Here is a 25448-nt window from a genome sequence, read left to right as displayed (position 1 = left end):
TACACACACACACACACACACACACCCCCTCCCTCTCTCTCTCCCCCCTTGGCCTGCCACCCTGTACACTTATACACAAACACACACTCCCTCTCTATCTGTGCCATCTGCCTGACACCGCACACACACAAACACACACACACACACACACACTCCCCACCCCCTCAGCCGGCCACCTTATACATTCACACAAAAACACAAACATACACACACAAACACACACACTCACTCTCTCTCCCCCGTCCTGCCACCCTATATAAAACACACACAGACACTCCCTCTCTCTCGCTCCACCCCTTGGTCTGCCACCCTACACACTAACACACAAACACACATTTTCACACACACTCCCTCTCCCCGTCCTGTCACCCTATACACATACACACTCCCTCTTTCTATGTCCCTGCATCCTGCCACTCTATACATACATACTCCCTTTCTCTCTCCCACCCACAGCCTCACACCCTATACACAAATACAGACATACTCCTTCTCTCTCTCTACCCTCCCCCAGCCGGCCACTCTACACACACACACACACACACACACACACACACACACACACACTACACACACACACACACACACACACACTCTACTCTCTCTCTCTCTCTCTCTCTCTCTCTCTCTCTCTCTCTCTCTCTCTCACTCTCTCTCCCCCTCCCTCCCTCCCTCCCTCCCTCTCTCTCTCTCTACCCTTGGCCTGCCGGGATGTCCCAGGCAGGCGCGAAAGTGCCAGGCCTAGCAATTTTGTAGTTTCTGGTGTCTGCCACACCCACTGGTATGTTCCGCAGCCGCAAGCCTAACCGAGCACCACGAACACCAGCAGTCCCGAAGTCACCCACCCACCACCTGGTCACCGTGACGAAAGTGGGGCCGCTCCACGCGCTCCAGCCCTCGAAAGTTTGAGACCGTACTGCCGCCACTCACTCAGCGTCCTCTGCTCTCCACCACCACCGCCTTTAGCTGAAAAGCAGCCAGCGCAGCTTTCACACACCTCTTCCTCAGGTGACTGCTGCAGGGGCCCAGAGGTACTGCGAGATAAGGCCGAACTCCTCCCTCCCTTTCCTTCAATGTCTTTCCCACGAGGCGAAGCAAGTACTTCCGGGCTCCTGTCTCAGCAAGAGCTTGGCAATCAAATAATAGTTATCCAGGATCCTTGGTACCGCCGCCGCACGCTAGAGACAAAGATGGCTTTGCCGGAGACTCTCAAAGAGAATCTCGCGAGGCTTCTTCTAAGGGATGGGAAGGCGAGGGGGACACAGTAAAAGTGCCAAATTGGGGTACAGACTGCATGGCGACAGCTCCCCCTTGTTGGAAATGGGCAGTACTGGTTTCAGAGGAAGTTACTGCTACTGCGCGGAGTCGGGCGCCTACAAGTGTTCTAGGGCATTTAAATAGGTCGGAGAGGAAGAGGGCTCCGAAAGGGTTGGGAAGGGAGGGGCCTTACTAGACGAGATAGAATAATAACAAGCGTTTTGGACTCAGCGAACCTTTTCCTATTTCTGTTCATTTCCTTTTCCTATTCACCTAGCATTCTCTGCATTCTCAGCTGCACATTCTCGATGTCATTTCACGATACTTTTTAAGGGCTTTCTGTGTGTTAAGGCTACGAGTTATAGTTGGAACCTTTCAGTTTCATGTCAGTCACTGACGTTCTCTCATTTGAACGCTACCCAATAACTTCTTTTCCTTTATTTTTCCTCACCCATTCATTTATTTCATGAAACATTCAGAGTTTCTTAAGTGCCAGTTCTTGAGGGTATACCGATGTGCACTGATATTAGGAACAGATTGATCTGGAATCAGGGTCAGTTTCATGAGCGTTAAGACTACTACAAGGCTTGAACACTTGGACTAATCGCTCTCCTGCTGCAGTCTTGAAATTCTTAAGTTTTTTGTTTTACAAAACATCATTATTCATTTTGCACTGGAACCTACAAATTTCATAACCATTTGTGCCTGGGATAGACAACTGAGGAAAAAACATTCATTATATTTCAGCACAGTAACTTCTATGACAGAAATGAGTATAGCAAGCAGTGGCAAAACTAGCAGCAGATTGTCGTGAAATAAGAATTCTTCACGGAGTCATACATGCATACGAGTTAATCGATTGAACCAGTAAGGGTTTAGTCAGGAAACACACCAGTTATTTCAACTGAAAGAAAATAATATAGATTATTGATACTAAGGTAACTTAAAATGCAAGACGACTACACATAACAGATTTAGCAATATGAGAAGCAACATCTAGAGCTCTGGGAGGAAAGGAAAGAACTTGGATTTTTATAATCTAGACATTTATAGATGGGAACTTGTAGAATTGAAATTCACACTTTTGATGTGGGAGCAAAAACTGGCAGATGCTGATGCCTTGGCAAGTGGGGTTGGGGGATGGGGAGAAAGCCTTCAGAAGAGTTTGAGGAGGCTATGTCTGTAAGTGCAGGGAAGGCTGTATTAGAATTAACTGCTGATATCTGTTCTTACCTAAATGAAATCACTTAGATGCTCTACAGGTAAACTATAACCAACTCCATCCCTTCTGGATTTTATCATCGTGTTAAAAGCACTTTTCTCCATCTGGAAGACCACTAACGAGATCCATGGACTTTACTGCTCAAAATGTTTCCTAAATCTGTGCCTTTACTTTCTTCACAACAATAAAATTCATAAGACCCAAAAGCACAGGCAACAAAAGAAAAATAAATAGGATTATAACAAAATTAAAGGCTTCTGCATAACAAAAGAAATACTTAACAGAGCAAAAAGACGACCTACAGAATGGGAGAAAATATTCACAAACTATGCATCTAACAAGGGATTAATATATAGAATATACAAGGAACTCAATTTAACAGTAAAAAACAAGTAGTCCAATTAAAAAATGGCAAAGGAGCTTAACAGTCATTTTTCAAAGGCAGATATACAAATGGCAAACAGATACATGGAAAAATGTTAAGTATTTCTATCCTGGACTGCTATCACAGGAATATTCCCCTGGGATATGTGTAAAGAACAAATGCAGTGTGTTTGATATTCTTTTATTTAAAACTAATCAATAGTTCCATTACTAACTGCAAGGACAGTCTGAAAGCTTAACATGACAGAGAAGGTTTTATGCCATCAGGTCCCTTCTCCAGTTGTCTGTTAACTTTCCCAGTGCCTTAGTCTTCCTAAACTACTTGAAGTTCCCAAGCAATCATGTTCAGTGAGGTGTGAACGGTAGATGACTTAAGACATCCTTGAAAGCAAACTCGTTAGTACTTTTCTTGTTATCTGATATATTTCCAGCAATCTTCCATATTAGAAATATGGTGAAATCCTCATGGGGACAGAGGGTAGGGGGTGAGTTCATACCTTACCCATATTTGGCTTTTAGGAGAAGCTAAAACAAAAGAAAATGTCCTGAATAAGTTAAAATATATATCACAGTAACATAAAGGCTAAAGAAAAGGTTCAAATATTTCTGAGATATAGACTCTTCATTTATATTTAATTCAAGTTGTATGATCATAAACTTTATTTGACCGACTAGTAGTACTGTGAAGGTCCTAGTGTGCAATATGCTACCTCAGAAAAGCAATTTAGGTTTTGTATTAAACTGCAGAAGCTGAGATTTTTTGTAAGAACTAGATTAAGCAAGTTGAATTACATATTTATGGCAGAAATGCAAATTAATCTTCAGGAAAGTTAGTATTTAATTGCTCACAAATTAAAAACAATGTAGATGAATTCCTACTTTATTTTGAAAAAAACAAAATGTGTCATGCAACTTGTAGATTAGGGTGTTTTTCTAAATAATGTGTGTGCTATGATACCAAATCATTTAATAGAAAGGATCTTGGGAGACCCTATCTTAACAATTTTATACCTCTAGCAGTGAAAAGAACAAAAAATAAAACCTTTTCCTTTAAAACCCCAAAATCCAACTCTTAAAAGATGCTAAATTAGTGAAAAGATATGTGTCAGAGTACTAGAGAATTTCACTCATCTAAATATATATACTCCTAGTAATATGTTTGATTTTCATTTCCTGCTGTCTACCCATTTAAAGACTGTAACCTTCTGCAAAGTATTGTTCTTAACATATAATCCAAATATGTATTAGTAAGAAAAAAAAATCATTTTTATGTCTAGGTAAATTCAGTAAATGCAATTTATGTTAGTTTTGTCAATACATTATCTTAAGAAGAGTTGAGACATTAGATATATCAGTAATACAAAACAAAACTGGTTAAGAAAAATTACAGTATTGTTCTGGTATTCTGTAATCTTTGTTTCCTTAAGTTTTGTTCAGGGAAAAAAAAGTTGTCTTGACTTTACTGTCAATGATCTTTCAATAGGAGGATTAACAAGAAAAATCATCAAAACATTAGCAATTAAAATATCTAGAAGCAGTTAGTATTATTCTTCCTTAACCAAAAACTGTAAATTATTTCCTTCTGAAATTATATAGGTGATGATTACTGTTAATAGATTTCAATACTTGGAAAAATTATTACCTAATTTAATAAAATATTTTTATGCCTTTTGTTTTTAACTCTTTCTAGAAGCCAAAATACTCCAGAATCATTTGAAAAAGGAACTTCATAAATGTCATAAAGCATTTCACCAGATGGGATTATAAATTCTATAGACATTTACATAATTTCATTTATAGCATTCTATGATACTTCACTTAAAGTTGCCTGGAAAATTCTTAGACAGAACAATGTACTAAAGAGGAGAATAAAGGTAGAAGAAACAAGAGGTAGAAAAGCCAGGTATTACTGTAAAATGAGATAATACTGTTAATTAAAAGTAAGTTGTTCATATGAAATAAATGTTTACATAGAAGCTGTGAAAATTTACTAGTGATACAGAATTTTAATATCCTTCCCCCAAACCAAATTATACAAAGCACGAACGCATGGAATTTCAAAAGTATCTAACTTAAAAAAATAAATTACTTAATATATTCGTTCTCTAAAACAGACATTACCATTTTGAATCTCTTTTCCATAAAAAACTCCAAATGATAAAGAAGATTATCAAATCTATGTAATAATGTTCCCTCTAAATCTTAAATTCACTATTTGTTTTTCATTATTATAAAATACATTTTGCCAGGAATTATTTATTGGCTATCACTGCAGTAATTGCAGCTTAATAAATCAGACTGAAAGACATTTACCTTAAAAATAAGCATACTTCTGTAAGCAATACTTTACAGTAGGTACCTTAAAAACTACCATAGATGCAAAAACTGTTAAATTGTTTTATCTTTATACAATTATATCGAGATTTCTATATATTATACACATGTGTGTACACACACATATAAAGTACATATAATCATTTAGATTTGGAAAAAAAACCCGGGTCTTTACAGAAAGTCTTTTTAAAACTCAAACACTAGAAAACCCTCTAAACACTAATGAATTCTAATAAAAGTTTCTGTACAATGGTAGGCAGTTTTATTTACCCATGGAAAATGTGATAGAAATAGTGTTTAAAATACAGAACTCCTTAGTATTTAATGGCAGGTAAGTCTGGAAAAAAATAACAACATTCCATTCACAATATTTTCAAGCAATAAATATGTATTTATAAATAGAGTAAATCTGCATCAAAATTAGAAACAAAAATCACAAATCTAAAGTTTATTTTCTTTGTCTATGTGTAATCCATTATCTTCATGTCTTGGAAATTAATATTTTTTCTTAAGATTTATTTTGCAACCACAAGTTTAATTTCCATGGCTTCAAAACAATACAGAAAAAACACAGAGCAGTAGAAAATATTCTCCCCTAATTCTTCACATTAAAAAAAAAAAAGTTGATCAAAGAAAGATTTTAAATTGTTAGATATCTTACAAAGAAATATTTTTTCCCACATGAAAATTCAGAATGGGGAAAATACAGATGAAAACTAACTCATTAGCCCTGAAATAGAGAAACATAAAAAAATTTGTCTTCAAGTCAGTACTCTGTGGAACACTGACAGCTATGTCAGATATACACAAAACATGACTATTTTTATTTTTCTGAATTATAGCTGAATCAGTTTTATGAGTCTTGGAACAGAGGCAGTGCTCTCCCTGTCCAGTTTTTAACACTATTACTAAAAGGTTGCATAGACACAGCTTTTAGTCAGCAGTTTTAGGAGACAAGAACAAAACCAATGGTGTACAAATTTCCTGAAGATCAGAAAAGGTCTCATTTAATGTTCATGGAACAATATCAAGATGAGGAGGATGATAATGAAGGTGCCTAAAAAATAAAAATTAGGTATGTTAATTGTTTTGTCATATAAATTCTTAAGAGTATTCTCTAGCTCATGGGTACAACAACACACAGCCTCTGTTTATAAAGTGAGTAGGAAAGAAATACCAAATCTTAGCCTACCAAGTGAGAAGCTCTTATTTTCTCTGTACCATTACCTCCATTTTTCTGTTTCATCATTTAGTTAAAACTTCTGGAATATTCAATTAAAATTTTCCTAGTAATTGGTTCGTAAATGCCTGAGTTACATTACATATTTTACATATTCCATCTTAGTTTTTTCTTCTTCAAGCAATACTATGGACCATTCAATAACAAATATTAGAAAGTAAATTTCAAATATTGGAACAAAAGACCCTGGAACAATATTAACAACTCATGGATTATTGTCCATGTTTCCATTCATGAAACCATTGAAAGCAAGAAAGTAAAAACTAATGAGTCTTACATATCAGACCATCTAGTAAGCACCATTAAATATTTCCATAAAGTTAAGATGTTTAGGAAGTACTGTATTTTAAATAAATACAATTAGCTCTGATAACACAAGTATATTTTTAAAACACACTTAATTCTTTTGGATGATTACTATAGAAGAATTAAATAACTGATCATCATAAGGATATGATAAGAATATGATAATATTCTAAAAGCAAAGATTTTAAAATATAAGTACTATGACTACTATTTAGGACATTTTCTTTATGAGAAAAAATGGATACACAGTGACACACCACATAACATTTCAGTCAATGATGGACTACATATATGACAGTGGTCCCATAATATAATGACTCCACCACATAGACTAAGAGTACAGTAGGCTAAACAAACCATCTAGGTTTGTGTAAATGTACTCTATGACTGCTTAACAGTGAAATCACCTAACAATGTAGTTCTTAGAACATAATCCTGTCATTAAGCAATGCATAACTATATATAACAACTTCATTTAGACTGCTTCAAAGAATGAGGGAGAATATGAATATTTTTCCTTATGCTATATCTACTGAGCCAATGGAAAATGTTTATCAGGTACCAAAAATGAATACTGCTACTTCACAAAACAGCTAACTATGTACTCACATGTTGAATTCACTTACTAATGTAAACTGGTCATAGACTTGCATCAGGTCCTCCATTTTGTACTGTTCGAGCACCACAAAATTTTCCAGATTTCCACCTGTTTTTCGTGCACAATCTTGGCAATGTACTATGTAGGTTTTTTGGGAATTGCTTTCATTAGTGACAAAAAGCAAATTAAAAACCTCCACCTATTTCATACAAGAGAAAAAGCAATGAATAGAGACAGCTGATTTACCATATCACTTGAGTATAACCATGGAATTGTACTATACCTAAAATAGTGGACAGTGATTTTTGGTTAAATGCAATTACTTAAAAACAAACCATGTTTGTATGTTTGAGAGACCAGGTTTATTTTATAGAACACCTAAAGACAAGGGCAGTGTTATATATTAGAGAATGACTTTATGGTAATTAAAAACTCATTACAACTATTAGCTAAGGCTTAAGTCAAAGTTTGATAAAGGTCAGCATATTTTTACTATCTTACCCAAGACACCAGTGTACAGTCACATAGAAGTAATCATCATTTGCTTAGTATTCTGTGTTGGAATGTTTGTCTTCTTTGTAGTCTCAGTCTATATTTTATTCATTGACTATATTTTATTCATTTTTTTGGATCTCCAGAACATGTCATAGTGTTTAATATTTAACCAAAGCTAAAACAGCAGCAACAAAAAACCTAAATGAATATAATCTGATTTTTTTCAAGATCAGGAAACTGAGAGATCAGTAACAAAACGTGTTCAGTTCTAAGTCTCGTACATTAAGGAAAGTAAGTTCAAAGAGAAGTGTATTCTTCTACATAACAACAGACAATAACTACATTTTATTCAGAAAGACTGATGAGTTGTAAAGGTTCAGCCAGGACTACTGATAATATTGCGGAATATAAAAGTTGTTTCCAAACACTAGAAAGATTTACATTCACTTTTCTGAAGTACACCAACGAGCCAGAATCTCTTTGATCTCATAATAATATACTTTGGTGAGTTTATACAATATTAAAATAGCCAACAAATTTAATCAGTTATCTCAGAATTACAGAATTTCAAGGTTTAGATTGAATCTTTAATTTCTCAGTGAAGTGGTCCTCTGTTTTGTGCTTGATTTCTTTAATGATTAAATAAACTCATTATCTCATCATGTTTGAAAAGCTGTGTTATGACCAGAGTACATACAGTTTTCCTTTATTATCAATAAACCAACAATGTTCTAATAACCTGAGTTAAAAAATTGGGGATACTCCAACTTGTCATCACCACTTGACCAACTAGACTTGATCTCACTTTTAAAAACTTTTGAACTTCTCCCTTTCTTTTATATTCTTAAGGCCAGGTTCTAGTTTAGGCCCTTAATTAACAACTCTTGAGATGATTCCAGCAGCTTCAAACCTAATCTGGTTGCTTTCTCTCTCTACCCCCTCCAATTATCAAACATGTCTCTCAAAAACACTTAAGTTAGCTGCCTTCTCAAAACTTTTAATGGCTTCAATTACTTCAGAACATATATTAATTTCCTTAAAAACCAATCAAGATGATTTGCAAGTTACACACAGCCTACGGTGACAGACTTCTAAGAATTTACAATCTGTTTCCCAGCCACATTGTTCTACTTACATTTTATTGAGTACACTACTCCTTTCCCCACTTCTACAATGTTCTTAAAGCCTAATGATGTTCTATAAACCTCCAATTGTAGCAATTTCTGCCTGTTAAAATCAAACACACTTTTCAAAGACAGACTCAAATACTATAGGTATAAATGAAAGATTTTTCTTGAGAAAAATTATTTTTTCTTATTGTTTCTATAACAGTTTATATATATGCTCAGCCTTACCATCAGTCATATGTGCATCACAAATAGTTCTTTATACATTTGTCTTCTCCAAGTACAAGGTAAGCTCCTCTAGAGCAGATACCAAATCTTTATTTTTATACCTCTTAGAAGGCTTAGACGCAAGGAAAACTGATAAATATATTATGAAACGAAGTAGAAAGAAGTTAATCGTAATCCGGCCTGGACCTATACTAAACTAAATCCAGTTTGTTTGGCACCTCTTTATCTAAACTCTGAGATGATTATCATCTGGTAAGTATCTACCACCTAGACACTTCTGTAGCAGATACTTCTAGGTTAAGATATACAGTTAGTAAACTATTTTATCATCAGATAAGAATTTTACATAATAGCTATCACAGTCAACTTCAGTAAAAAGCATCACATTAAAATACAGATGAACTTATAATTAAAAAAAGAAAAAAAAATCTACAGAGTCCAAAGCAAAACAACTGTTAATAACAGTTACTTACCTCACAAAATTTACAGTAATGAGCTGGTTCATCCTTTGTACGCCCATGCCATATAACCTCTTTCCCTGCTGCAACAAGAGCTTCTCTCAATGTCTGACACTGCTTTAGAATTTTCAGAAGACAATACCTATTGTGGGGAAAGATTATTTGTGACAGCAATTAAATATTCAATAGTCTTAGCATAAAAGATAAACCCATTAGAAATAACTTTGAGGGCGAGTGGCAGCTGCCATGTCCAGGGCTGCGACGGGAGCCGGGACCACTGGAGGGCCAAGCAGCTGCCGCGTGTTGTTAGAAATATGCAACACAGAAACATATAAAGAAGAAAATAAAACATAGTCCCTATCACCCAAAAATGACTAAAGTTAAAAGTTTTGTAATATTTCGAGATCCTAAGATGGCAGGGGCTGCAGTGGTGGGCGCGGAGTAGCTGAGGTGTAAAAGGCGGCCACCAGGCCTTAGGCAGCCGGGAAACTTGTGGACCTTCCTCTCACCGTCTCTTAAGGGAGGACCGCTGCCGGTGGCCGGTTGTGGGGGCTGACCGCCACTTTGCCCTTGGCAGGAGAGGCTGCCTCGTTTACAAGCAACAGCTTGTATGGAGAAGGAAAAGAATTGTTTCTTAGCTGCAAAAGCAAGTCTCTAAACAGGGAACACCGCGCTGGGGCTTCTATTGACGCTGCCAGGATCCCGGAGGCCAGGGCTGTGCTGAAGGAGGCCAGCTGCCCTATTCAGGATTTGAGGTTTTAGGCCGGCATAAAAGAAGATTTCTGGGAGCGCCCAAGCCACGCCGCGAGACTGAGTGAGCAGCCCGAGGCGGCAGCGGCCGAGAACGGGGACAGCCACGACGCAGAGGCACAGAGGGAGCTGCCCGACCCGGCACAGCCCCTGAGTAACCCCCGGTCCGGCCCTGCTGGGGGGGGGGGGGGCAGACGCCCGTCCGGCTTCCACCTGCCCCACCGAGCCACTCAACGGCCCAGGGCTACCTCTACTTTCTCAGGTGGTGGCGGCTCTGGCCCAGCTCCGCCAAGCCTGTCCTCCTCGCCTGGCTCAGCTCCTCACTGAGCCTTCCCACTTGCTTGCCCCAGCACAGGGCTTCCCAGGGCCTGCAGGCCGGCCTCCCCTCCCACACCCTTGATGGCTCTCTGGTGGGGCTGGTGGCATGGGGCATCCCCGGCCAGCATCGAGAGGGCAAGGAAGCACGGGCTGGGCCGACTGTCACTCCACCGCACCCTGGGCTCCGGCCCGGGTAAACTTCCTGTTACCGGGAGGCAGATACCATCTCTGCGGCCACCAGTTTGGAAAAACGCCTAACCGATTTCTGGTTAGGAATAGTGTGGTCAGGGAATTCCCAAGTTCACTTGAAGCTGCCGGAGAGCTGACTGCAGGTGGGCACCAGACTCGGTCCATGCCAGGGAAATTCAAACGTGAACTGTGTGCTGCGGGCTCCTACCCCAAGGAGCTCACGCTCTAGTGTGGGAAATAAGACAATTACACGAATAACTGCATACCAGGAGGAAGGTGATAAGTCCCAAGAAAGATCTAGACAGTGCTACAAAGGCACCCAGAGCAACCGGTCATCTGCGCCTAGCAGAAACCTGGTAGACTTCCTGGTCGAGGCAGGGCCGAGCAGGGTCTTGAAGGTGCAGCTAATAGACGAGGGTCCCAGAAAACACGTCACAGCCCAGCCCAGTGCGCACAGAGCAGGGAGACGTCCAGCTAGGGAGGCGGAGACTCGACAGAAACCACACACCCTGTGGGGTCGCCACTGCATGATCCAACAGCCCAAGCCAGAGCGCACGGAACAGGGAGAAGTCCTGCACGGGAAGTGGAAGCTCAGCAGAGACCACACACCCTGAGGTACAGCCCCGTAATCCAGCAGCACAGCAGAATCCAAGCTGACCAGAGAGGTGGCTCCCCAGAGAGGCCCAAGATCTGAGGCAACCACACACACAAGGCACTAGAGGCCAACTGAGTAGTCATGGAGGTAGCCATACCAGCTTGGCAACCACAGCAACATCTTAGTCAGTCAATAGTGTCAAACTGGTGGACTGTGAAATCCCCTGCCACAATAAATAAACATCAAAAAAAAAGATAACAGAAATACAAAAAATCAAGAAAGTACACCACCATAAGTTAATAAATCTCAAACTCTAGATCCTATAGAACAAGAAGCCCTTGAAATGACTGACAAGGAATTTCGAGTGATAATTCTAAGGAAACTAAATGAGATACAAGAAAACTCAGCTAGACATCATGGTGAAACAAGGAAAAGTATACAGGACCTGAAAGAGGAAATGTACAAGGAAATCAATGTCCTGAAAAAAAAAATGTAGCAGAACTTGCTGAACTGAAGAACTTATGCAATGAAATAAAAAACACAACAGAGAGTTTAACCAGCGGGCTTGTCGAAGTTGAAGAGAGAACTTCTGAACTTGAAGATGGGCTGTTTGAAATAACACAAGCAGACAAAAAAGAAAAAGGAAAAAGAATCAAAGACATTGAAGAAAATCTGAGAGAGATATCAGACAACCTTAAGCACTCAAATATCCGAGTCATGGGTATTCCAGAAGGGGAGGAAAATGTAGAATGCACTGAAAACATATTCAACAAATTAGTAGCAGAAAACTTCCCAGGTATACGAAAAATCACAGATCTTCAGATCCAGGAATCTCAACAATCTCCAAACGTATTCAACCCAAACAGGCCTTCTCCAAGACATGTTATAGTCAAATTGGCCAAACTCAGAGACAAAGAGAGAATCTTAAAAGCTGCAAGAGAGAAGCATCAAATCACGTATACGGGGGCCCCAATCAGGCTAACATCAGACTTTTCATCACAAACCCTAAAAGCTAGAAAGGAATGGGATGAAATATTCAAAATACTGAAAGACAAAGATTGCCAGCCAAGAATACTCTACCCTGCAAGGCTATCCTTCCGAAATGAGGGGCAAATAGTATATTTCTCAGACAAACAAAAACTGCGGGATTTCACTACCACACGACCACCCTTACAAGAAATCCTCAAGGGAGTACTGGGTTTGGTTCCTGAAAAATAACTACCACTGCCATAAAAGTCCAAGAAAAATCAAAACCCACTAGTATAATAAAAATGGCATTCAGGAAGAGAAAAGAAACAAACAAAAATGCTATCAACAACCTAAGGAACCAACAAACACAGAAACCGAACAGTAAATCAGAAAGCAAGGAACAAAAGACACCTAAGACAACCAAACGACCAACAAAATGCTAGGAATAAATCAACACCTTTCAAGAACAACTCTTAATGTAAAAGGCTTAAATTCTCCAATCAAAACACACAGACTGGCTGACTGGATTAAAAAGGAGGACCCAACTATATGCTACCTTCAAGAGACCCACCTCACCCATAAAGACTCACATAGACTAAGAGTGAAAGGATGGAAAAAGATGAACCATGCAAACAGAAAAGAAAAATGAGCTGGAGTACCTATTCTTATATCTGATAAAATAGACTTTAAACTAAAAACCATAAAAAGAGACAATGAGGGACACTACTTAATGATAAAAGGACTGATGTTTCAAGAAGACATAAGAATGATAAATATGTACGCACCCAATGTCGGAGCAGCCAGATTTATAAAACAAACTCTATCAGAACTAAAGAAGGAAATAGACACTAATGCCATAATATCAGGGGGCCTGAACACCCACTGTCAATATTAGACAGATCATCTAGGCAAAGAATCAGTAGAGAAACACAAGATCTAAACAATACTCTACATCAATTGGACTTGGCAGATATCTACCGAACATTCCATCCAACAACCTCAGAATATTCATTCTTCTCATCAGCACATGGATCATTCTCCAGGATAGATCACATATTAGGTCACAAATCAAGTCTCAACAAATTCAAAAAAATTGGAATTATCCCATGTATTTTCCCAGACCACAATGGATTAAAACTAGAAATTAATAACAAATGAAACTCTAGAAACTATACAAACACATGGAAATTAAACAGCATTCTACTTAGTGACATATGGGTCCAAGAAGAAATCAAGCAGGAAATCAAAAAATTTATTGAAACTAATGGAAATAATGATACATCATACCAAAACCTGTGGGATACTGCCAAAGCAGTATTAAGGGGCAATTTATTGCATTAAATGCTCACCTCAGAAGAATGGAAAGATGGCAAGTGAACAACCTAACATTTCACATTAAAGAACTAGAATAATAAGAACAATCCAAACCTAAAGTTAGCAGACAGAAAGAAATCATTAAGATCAGAGCAGAACTTAATGAAATTGAAACCCAAAAAACAATACAAAAAATCAATGAATCAAAAAGTTTGAAAAGATAAATAAAATTGACAAACCATTAGCATGGCTAATAAAAAATGAAGAGAGAAGATTCAAATAACAAAAATTAGAAATGAAAAAGGCGATATTACAACTGATTCATCTGAAATACAAAAGTCATTCGAGACTAGTATAAACAACTATACGCCAACAAATTTGAAAATCTGGAGGAAATGGATAAATTTCTGGACACACACAAGCTCCCAAAACTGAACCATGAAGACGTAGAAAATTTGTACAGACCAATAACAATAAAGGAAATTGAAGATGTTATCAGAAGGCTCCCAACAAAGAAAAGCCCAGGACCAGATGGATTCACAGCAGAATTTTACCAAACATTCAAAGAGGAATTGACACTGATTCTTTACAAACTATTCCAAAAGATTGAAACAGACGCAAATCTCCCAAACTCATTTTATGAAGCAAACATCATCCTGATACCAAAACCAGGTAAAGATATAACCAAAAAAGAAAATTACAGGCTGATATCCTTGATGAATATAGATGCAAAAATCTTCACTAAAATACTAGCAAACAGAATACAGCAACACATACATAAAATTATTCACCACGATCAAGTGGGATTCATCCCAGGATGCAAGGTTGGTTCAAAATACGCAAATCAATAAATGTGATACACCAAATTAATAAAGTCAAACACAATGACCATATGATCATCTCTATAGATGCTGAAAAAGCATTTGATAAAATTCAGCACTCATTCATAATAAAGACCCTCTATAAGTTAAGTACAGAGGGAAAGTATCTCAACATAATTAAAGCCATATATGACAAACACACTGCCAATATCATCCTGAATGGGGAAAAGCTGAAAGCTTTTCCTTTAAGAACAGGAACTAGACAAGGATACCCACTCTCACCATTCCTATTCAACACAGTGTTGGAAGTACTAGCCAGAGCAATCAGAGAAGAGAAGGAAATAAAGGGCATCCAGATTGGAAAAGATGAAGTCAAACTGTCTCTGTTTGCAGATGACATGATCCTGCATATTGAACAGCCTAAACCCTCTACAAAAACCTCTTGGAATTGATAAATGATTTCAGCACAGTAGCAGGATACAAAATCAACACACAAAAATCAGTAGCATTTCTTTTCTCCAATAGTGAACATGCAGAACGAGAAATCAAGAAAGCCTGCCCATTTACAATAGCCACCAAAAAAATAAAATACGTAGGAATTGAGTTAACCAAGAAGTGAAAAATCTCTATAATGAGAACTACAAACCACTGCTGAGGGAAATTAGAGAGGATACAAGAAGATGGAAAGATATCCCATGCTCTTGGATTGGAAGAATCAACAGAGTGAAAATGTCCATAGTACCCAAAGGGATATACAAATTCAATGCAATCCCCATAAAATTCCAAAGACATTTTTCTCCAAAATGGAAAGAAGAATCCAGACATTTATATGGAATAATAAAAGACCACACGTAGCCAAAGCAATGCAGAGCAAAAAAAATATAGCTGGAGGTATAACACTACCTGACTTTAAGCTATACTACAAAGCTATAATAACCAAAACAGTATGGTACTGGCATAAAAACAGACACACTGACCAATGGAATAGAATAGAGAATCCAGAAATCAACCCACACACTTACTGCCAGCTGATCTTTGACAAAGGCACCAAGCCTATTCACTGGGGAAGGGACTGCCTCTTCAGCAAATGGTGTTGGGATAACTGGATATCAATATGCAGGAGAATGAAACTAGACCCATACCTCTCACCATATACCAAAATCAACTCAAAATGGATTAAGTATTTAAATATACACCCTGAAACAATAAAACTTCTGAAAGAAAACATAGGAGAAGCAATTCAGGAAATAGGACTGGACACAGACTTCATGAATATGACCCCAAAAGCACGGGAAACCAAAGGAAAAATAAACAAATGGGATTATATCAAACTAAAAACCTTCGTCACAGAAAAAGAAACAATTAACAGAGTTTAAAGACAACCAACAGAGTGAGAAAATATTTGCAAAATATACATGTGACAAAGGATTAATATCCAGAATATATAAGGAACACAAACAACTTTACAAGAAAAAAACAAGCAACCCAATTAAAAAATGGTTACAAGAGCTAAGTAGGCATTTCTCTACGGAAGATATACAAATGTCTAACAGACATATGAAAAAATGCTCAACATCACTCAGCATCCGGGAAATGCAAATCAAAACCACACTGAGATGCCATCTAACCCCAGTTAGGAGGGCTAAAATCCAAAAGACTCTGAACGATAAATGCTGGCGAGGTTGCAGAGAAAAAGGAACCCTCATACATTGTTGGTGGGACTGCAAAATGGTGCAGCCTCTATGGAAAATGGTATGGAGGTTCCTCAAACAATTGCAGATAGATCTACCATATGACCCAGCTATCCCACTGTTGGGTATATACCCAGAGGAATGGAAGTTATCAAGTCGAAGGTATACCTCTTCCCCAATGTTCATCACAGCACTCTTTACAATAGCCAAGAGTTGGAATCAGCCCAAATGTCCATCATCGGATGAGTGGATACAGAAAATGTGGTACATCTACACAACAGAATACTACTCAGCTATAAAAACGAATGAAATACTGTCATTTGCAACAACATGGATGGACCTTGAGAGAATTATATTAAGTGAAACGAGCCAGGCACAGAAAGAGAAATACCACATGTTCTTACTTATTGGTGGGAGCTAAAGATTAATATATACATTCACACACACACACACACACACACACACACAGAAAAAAAAAAAAACCCGGGGGTGGGGGGAGAAGAAGATATAACAACCACAATTACTTGAAGTTGATACAACAAGCAAACAGAAAGGACATTGTTGTGGGGGAGGGAGGAGGGGAGGAAGGAGGGAGGTTTTGGGTAAGGGGCAACAATAATCAACCACAATGTATATCGACAAAATAAAATTTAAAAAATAAAATAAAAATAAAAATAGTAATAACTTTGAGAATCTATGTTTTAAAAGTCTATTCACAAGATAATTTTTCTTTTTGTCAATTTTTCATATGTGCAGGCCCCAAAATGACATTAAACCATTAAAGATGAGAATAATTGGCATTTAAATATTAAAATATAATGATTTTAATCAACAACAAACTCACCTCTATTTAAATACATATTTTTAATTTCAGCTTTCATTTGTGTACATCAGAGAACTTCTCTGAGTCAATTACTTCATCTTTAAAATAAAAGGTCTGAATTTCACATTGAACAACTTTGATTACAGAGAGACAATAAGGCTACTACACACTCACTAACAGCATTAATGTAATTGATTTAAAACCTTAATTCATAGCAGAAAATTATTTATGTATTTAGTCATTATAAGATACAAAATTAGTTTATAGCACCAAAGAAAAAAACAATATTGTGTTCAATCTTAATTTAAAAGTAGTATAGTAGAATCCTTCATTTATATTAAACTTTTCTTATAATTTACTCCTTTCCTACAGACATTTGTTAGCTTCTGATGTTAACAATGTAGTGAATTCTCACAAAAAGTGTTGATTTCCCTGTAATTGTTTTCATTGCTCAGAAATGTCTGCTAAAGTTTCTGTGAATTTAAGTGTCTCAAACAGGCAAAGTTGGGTTAGGTAACGTGTAAGGCACACTACACTTTAAAAATTATCCAAAAAAGCATAAAATATGTTCTCCTAAATACCATAAAATGTCATTAACAACATTTGTGAATATATACATCCTGGGATCAGGATTTAAACCTACTTGGAGCTTTCTGATCCATTACACTGCTATCAATGTAAGATTAGGATTAATAGAATTACATACACAGAAACACACAGAATTACATAACAGAAGTACATACATTCATGAAAAAATTTATATCACACTAACAGTATCTAAAATTATTTTCCTTATCTGTTTACATGTTGTCTTTCTTTCCCATTAGAATGTTTCATGACAGCAAAGGTTTTATCTGCTCTGTCAACTGCTGTAGAACAATGCATGGCATAGAGTAAATGCTTAATAAATATTTGACAATTAAAGAACTAAGTAAATTTTACAATATGATAAATAATAGCAGATGTAATTTCCTTATTTACATTTCCTTGCTAATTGTTACTTGCCAGGTTAAACTATTATTCATTTTGTTTTAATCAGAATCCACATAAATAACGCTGGGAAAATAGAACTAGAATACATACATACATGTTAGCTTATTTAAAGACATAAAACAAGTATAACAATATCAAATCTAAAGTTACATGACAAAGTCCATAAATATAAAAAAAAAAATCACTTTCCATTTGCCTTTAGCAATTGTACTCATCTAGCAACAAACCCACATCTTTGTGTTACTTTTAAAAATTACGGTGTTGGCCAAGGAACCAACAAATACAGAAAACAAACAGTAAACCAGAAAGCAAGGAACAAAAGACACCTAAGACAACCAAACAATAATCAATAAAATGCTAAGAATAAATCAACACCTTTCAAGAACAACTCTTAATGTAAAAAGCTTAAATTCCTCAATCAAAAGACACAGACTGGCTGACTGGATTAAAAAGGAGGACCCAACTATATGCTGCCTTCAAGATACCCACCTCACCCATAAAGACTCACATAGACTAAGAGTGAAAGGATGGAAAAAGATGTACCATGCAAACAGAAAAGAAAAATGAGCTGGAGTACCTATTCTTATATCTGATAAAACAGACTTTAAACTAAAAACCATAAAAAGAGACAATGAGGGACACTACTTAATGATAAAAGGACTGATGTTTCAAGAAGACATAAGAATGATAAATATATATGCACCCAATGTCAGAGCAGCCAGATTTATAAAACAAACTCCATTAGACCTAGAAGGAAATAGACACTAATACCATAATATCAGGGGACCTGAACACCCACTGTCAATATTAGACAGCTCATCTAGGCAAAGAATCAGCAGAGTAACACAAGATCTAAACAATACTCTAGACCAATTGGACTTGGCAGATATCTACAGAACATTCCATCCAACAACCTCAGAATATTCATTCTTCTCATCAGCACATGGATCATTCTCCAGGATAGATCACATATTAGGTCACAAATCAAGTCTCAACAAATTCAAAAAAATTGGAATTATCCCATGTATTTTCCCAGACCACAATGGATTAAAACTAGAAATTAATAACAAACGAAATTCTGGAAACTATACAAACACATGGAAATTAAACAGCATTCTACTTAATGACATATGGGTCCAAGAAGAAATCAAGCAGGAAATCAAAAAATTTATTGAAACTAATGGAAATAATGATACATCATACTAAAACCTGTGGGATACTGCAAAAGCAGTACTAAGGGGGAAATTTATCGCATTGAATGCTCACCTCAGAAGAATGGAAAGATGGCAAGTGAACAACCTAACACTTCACCTTAAAGAACTAGAAAAACAAGAATAATCCAAACCTAAACTTAGCAGACAGAAAGAAATCATTAAGATCAGAGCAGAACTTAATGAAATTGAAACCCCCAAAAAATACAAAAAAATCAATGAATCAGAAAGTTGGTTTTTTGAAAAGATAAATAAAATTGACAAACCATTTGCATGGCTAACAAAAAAAAAAGAAGGGAGAATACTCACGTAACAAAAATTAGAAATGAAAAAGGTGATATTACAACTGATTCATCTGAAATACAAGGAATCATTCGAGACTATTATAAACAACTATACACCAAGAAATTTGAAAATCTGGAGGAAATGGATAAATTTCTGGACAACACAAACCAAAACAATATGGTACTGGCATAAAAACAGACACAGTGATCAATGGAATAGAACAGAGAATCCAGAAATCAACCCACACACCTACAGCCATCTGATTTTTGACAAAGGCACCAAGCCTATTCACTGGGGAAGAGACCGTCTCTTCAGCAAATGGTGCTGGAATAACTGGATATCCATATGCAGGAGAATGAAACTAGAACCATACCTTTCACCATACACTAAAATCAACTCAAAATGAACTAAAGAATTAAATATACACCCTGAAACAATAAAACTTCTTAAAGAAAACATAGGAGAAACAATTCAGGAAGTAGGACTGGACACAGACATCATGAATTTGACCCCAAAAGCACAGGCAACCATAGGAAAAATAAACAAATGAGATTATATCAAACTAAAAAGCTTCTGCACAGCAAAAGAAACAATTAACAGAGTTTAAAGACAACCAACAGAGTGAGAAAATATTTGCAAAATATACATCCGACAAAGGATTAATATCCAGAATATACAAGGAACTCAAACAACTTTACAAGAAAAAAAACAAGCAACCCAATTAAAAAATGGTTACAAGAGCTAAGTAGGCATTTCTCTAAGGAAGATATACAAATGGCCAACAGACACACAAAAAAATGATCAACATCACTCAGCATCTGGGAAATGCAAATCAAAACCACACTGAGATGCCATCTCACCCAGTTAGGATGGCTAAAATCCAAAAGACTCTGAACGATAAATGCTGGCGAGGTTGAGGAGAAAAAGGAACCCTCATACATTGTTGGTGGGACTGCAAAATGGTGCATTCTCTATGGAAAATGGTATGGAGGTTCCTCAAACAATTGCAGATAGATCTACCATACGACCCAGCTATCCCGCTGCTGGGAATATACCCAGAAGAATGGAAATTATGAAGTTGAAGGTATACCTGTTCCCCAACGTTCATTGCAGCATTCTTTACAATCGCCAAGAGTTGGAACCAGCCCAAATGTCCATCATCGGATGAATGGATATGGAAAATGTGGTATATCTCCACAACAGAATACTACTCAGCTATAAAAGAGAATGAAGTGGGCCGACCCCGTGGCTCACTTGGGAGAGTGTGGCGCTGGGAGCACCAAGGCTGCAGGCTCAGTTCCTATATAGGGATGGACAGTGCGCTCACTGGCTGAGCGTGGTGCAGACGACACCAAGCCAAGGGTTATGATCCCCTTACCAGTCACACACACACAATAAAAAATAATAATAGAAATAAAAAAACAAAAATAAAATAAAATAAAAAAGAATGAAGTACTGCCATTTGCAGCGACATGGATGGACCTAGAGAGAATTATATTAAGTGAAACAAGTCAGACACAGAAAGAGAAATATCACATGTTCTCACTTATTGGTGGGAGCTAAAAAATAAATAAATAAATTCACACACAAAAAAAAACCAGGGGCGGGGGAGCTGGATAAGACATAATAATTACAACTCCTTACAGAAAGGACATGGTTGGGAGGGAGGTGGGAGCAGGAAGAAGGAGGGTGGTTTGGGTAATGGGCCACAATAATCAACCACATTGTATAACGACAAAATTAAATTGAATTAAATTAAATTAAATAATAAAATTAAATAAATAAAAATAAAATAAAATAAATTACAGTGTTGGGAAAACTTGCCATCCATATGTAGAGGAATGATATTAGACCCATATCTCTCATTATATACCAAAATCAACTCAAAATGGATTAAAGACTAAAACATAAGACATGAAACAATACAACTACTGAAACACAGGAGAAATACTTCAGGAAATAGGACTAGGCAAAGACTATGAATATGACCTCAACAGCACAGGCAACAAAAGAAAAAATAAACAAATGGGATTATATCAAACTACAAAGCTTCTGCACAGCAAAGGAAACAATCAACAGAGTGTAAATACAACCTACAAAATGGGAGAAAATATTTGCAAACCATGCATCTGATAAGAAATTAATATCTGGAAACATAAGAAACTCAACAGTTAAAAAAAAAAAAAGTAACATGATTTTATAATGGGCAAAGTAGCTGAATAGGCATTTCTCAAAGGAAGATATACAAATGTCCAACAGACACATGCAAAAATGCTCAACATCAAAACCACACTGAAACATAATCTCACTCCAGTTAGACTGGCTATTATCAAAAAGAGAGAGAATAACAAATGCTAGCAAGGATGTGGAGACAGGGGTACTCTTCTACACTGTTGGTGGGACTGTAAATTATTGCAGTCATTATGGAAAACAGTATGAAGATTCCTCAAACAACTACAGATAGAACTGCCATACAATCCAGCAATCCCACTGCTAGGTATATATCCAAAGGAATGGAAATCATCACGTCAAAGGAATACCTGCACTCCCATGTTTATTGCAGCTATTCACAATAGCCAGTAGTTGGAATGAACAGATGACTGGATAAGAAAAATGTGGTATATATGCACAATGGAATATTACTTTGCCATAAAAAAGGATGAAGCCCTGCCATGTGCAACATGGATGAACTTAGAAAAAATTATGTAAAGTAAAATAAGTCAGGCACAGAAAGACAAATACTGCATGTCCTTAGTCATAAGTGGGAGCTAGAAAAGTAAAGAAAGAAAGAGAGAGAGAGAGAGAAAGAAAGAGAGAAAGAAAGAGAGAGAGAAAGAAAGAAAGAAAGAAAGAAAGAAAGAAAGAAAGAAAGAAAGAAAGAAAGAAAGAAAGAAAGAAAGAAAGAAAGAAAGAAAGAAAGAAAGAAAGAAACAACAATCATAACATGTTGACCTTTCAAACAAAGGGGGGGGGGGAAGAACTGAGGTTCCCAGAGGTGGGAAAGGGGGAGGGGAAGGAGGGGTTAGTGATAGACTGGTAAAGGGCCACAAAAAATGATTACATTACATAATGATGCATACACCAATTATCCCAATTTGATTACTACATATTGCACAGACATTAATATTCAACTCTGCGTCCTACAAATGTTTACAAATATGTCTACCGATTACGTTTCAATTTTAAAAAAGAAAAGAAAAGAAATGGACTTAAGCTGAAAAAGAAATCATTAAAACTTAATTGGGTTAATACCAATCCTAATTGGTAACTAACTGAAAAACTGGAATGAGGAAAAATGGCATACTGGTTTACTGCTAGATTACACTTAGAATAAAGTAAATTCCGAGGCTAGTGCCACCAACCAAAAACAGAGTCAGACTAAAGAAGATGTGCTTTCCTTTTACAAACATGCTCTCTTTTTACACACATGCTAACTTTTTTTCTTATAAAATCTCATTTTCAGTGTGTGTGTGTGTGTGTGTGTGTGTGTGTGTGTGTGTGTGTGTGTGTGTGTGTGTGTGTGTGTGTGTGTGTTTGAAGGAGGTGCCAGGGGAAGCAAAATTAAAAATTCAATTCATGTCAAAGAAAATATAAATCTATCACTCGATTTTAGCAGCTACTAATGTCTTCCTCCTACCCATCTCCTCACATAATTTTACCTCTGGGCACAGAGATCTTACTTAGATTTACTTCTCAAAGCAGTGTTTCAAAATATGTCCTATTTCACAGGAAAATATGTTTTAAAATCTACATATTCATATTTTTGTAAACTAAACTATGCTTCCAAGTGGGAAAATAAAGTGCTAATAAAGAGGTAGCATTCATGAAGGCATAGCACCCGAAAAAAGAATCTGAGTCTCCTAAGACCCAGTGCAGGAACCCTAACATCATAATGCTGCTTAGGTATTAAAGCAAAATATTTCCTAAACTGGATAATTTCAAATTTTCCATCATTATATTCTCCGTACACCCTTCTGTTCACCATCTCTACATTATTCTACTCTTTTCCCCCTTCTTTTTTACTTCCATTAAGATGAGATTCTTCAGGCTAAGAAATCATATTATGTTGCCAACACTTAAGTGCAGTGTTGAAAGAACACAGAGCCTCACTTCTGGACAGTTTGTATTATTCCACTTTTTATGAAGTAAATATAATTTCCATTTCAAATAGTACTTACTATTCTGGCAATTAGATGATAGTTTCTACAGTACCACTTCACAGTTTTGAAGTTTCATTTAAAAAAATGCAAAATACGCCAAGCCCGTGGTGCCCTCGGGAGAGTGCGCGCTGGGAGCGAGGCGATGCTCCCGCTGCGGGTTCGGATCCTATATAGGAATGGCAGGTGCACTCACTGGCTGAGTGCCGGTCACGAAAAAAGGCAAAAAAAAAGAAAGTCATCTAAAAAAATGCAAAATACTACAAAGAAATGGAGCTTGGTTTGCTAGGAGTAGTAAACACATCAGTCTTCTTCTGGAATCAAAGGTAGCAAATTACTTCCCTGACAGGAAAATCTTAAAAGCTGAAAGCTTTATTAACAATACTGAATAACTAAACTGTGGTTACTCTATGTTCTTATGTTTTTTCCTTCACTGTGACATTTTTATTCCTTCCCACTTTTCAGAAAGTGACAGTAAGCAAAAGAATAAAAGAAGACAGGCAGGTAGAGGCTCTTAAGAGACCAAATAAATGAAAATCTGATTCAATTAAAGCACATGAAGAATAGGAAGTAATGATATTTGGAGAAAGAATCGTAGAAAAGATTAAAGATAAAATTCAAGAATTGCCTTAACAATAAATTGTCTAATTTGACTAATCCTAGATACATATTTAATCCAAAGAGAACTTTTAAATGTAATGACTGGCTAAAAAAATTGGCCAAATATAGTGTCAATATTTCTTTCAAATTTTTAGTATCGCTGGTTTAATTAACTTGACCTTATGCAATTAAGATTCAATTTGAAAAATAAAAAGGTATAGAAATAAACAGGCATGTTATGTCCCTTAAGGTATAACATACTAGAAATACCGAGATTCCTAAAAGGCAACAGGAGTTAGACTTCTATTAATTAAAATTAAAACTCCTGTTAAAATCACTCATTAATTAAGGTTATCTATTACGCAATGCTCTACTCTGAGAAAAGTTAGGAAAAAAGTAAAACACAAAAAAGTTTTTATTGCACACCTATATTTTAGGAACAGGATAAAAAACAACCTTAGGAACTAGAAAAGAAGATTATTTCTTGATTTTTGTGTATCAATCTTATTTCCTGACCCAGACTTTGTTTTTCAGTTGTATGCATAAAAGAATATATAAAAAGGCAGGGGATAAAGATGGCTTCTGGATTTGAAGAAAAACATAAAGAACAATCTAAATGAGGATTTGACAAATTTGACGTTACACAGCAGATTCTAATCTAACCAACAGTTCATTTGCACACAGATAAACACTTCATATGATGAGGAATATGGACTGGGAAGGGGACAAGTTAGAAAAATTAAGCTTTAAAAAAGGGATGTTTTATAGCATAATTTTATTCCAGGGTACAGAAGGAAATATACTTGAAGTTTTAAAATATACGAAGATGAAAGCTTTATTTTCTTGAGCAATTAATGCACAGTGTAGATCATGAGTAAGTATATTAGGTAAAAGATTTAAGTAATACAGCAAAGTATGTATGGACATTACAAGGAAGATTTCATCTTCTGGTAAAGGAGGTAGAGATCATGGAAGGTTTCATAAAAAAGCTGACATGGGCAATGATAACAGTTGGGAGTATTACTCTAGGCAAGATAGAACGTTAGCAAATCTACAAAGGCAGTAAATGTAAGAATGACACAG

The 25448-nt window shown here is 36.6% G+C and overlaps 1 protein-coding gene across 6 annotated transcripts in view; it reads right to left on the bottom strand.

Annotated features, from left to right (window-relative positions):
• Nucleotides 1–5900: 5900 nt before the first annotated feature.
• Nucleotides 5901–25448, bottom strand: part of LOC134368928 (lysine-specific demethylase 6A-like) — a 174504-nt gene continuing 154956 nt past the window's right edge. For 2 of the 6 annotated variants that reach the window (XM_063085172.1, XM_063085168.1), the window contains 3 exons: nucleotides 9665–9791; nucleotides 7370–7540; nucleotides 5901–6254 (listed from right to left, as the gene is read on the bottom strand). In XM_063085172.1, the coding sequence (XP_062941242.1) occupies nucleotides 6225–6254; nucleotides 7370–7540; nucleotides 9665–9791 (328 nt within the window). In that variant the 3' untranslated portion in view covers nucleotides 5901–6224. Of the gene's footprint in view, nucleotides 6255–7352; nucleotides 7541–9019; nucleotides 9064–9664; nucleotides 9792–25448 lie in introns of those variants that run through there. The other 4 variants (XM_063085167.1, XM_063085169.1, XM_063085170.1 and 1 more) reach the window with 3 other exon arrangements.

The sequence above is a fragment of the Cynocephalus volans genome, chromosome Y (assembly GCF_027409185.1).
Source record: "Cynocephalus volans isolate mCynVol1 chromosome Y, mCynVol1.pri, whole genome shotgun sequence".
Taxonomy (NCBI): domain Eukaryota; kingdom Metazoa; phylum Chordata; class Mammalia; order Dermoptera; family Cynocephalidae; genus Cynocephalus; species Cynocephalus volans.
The sequence above is the reverse complement of the archived record's forward strand: the minus strand, read 5'-3'. Positions and strand labels throughout refer to the sequence as shown.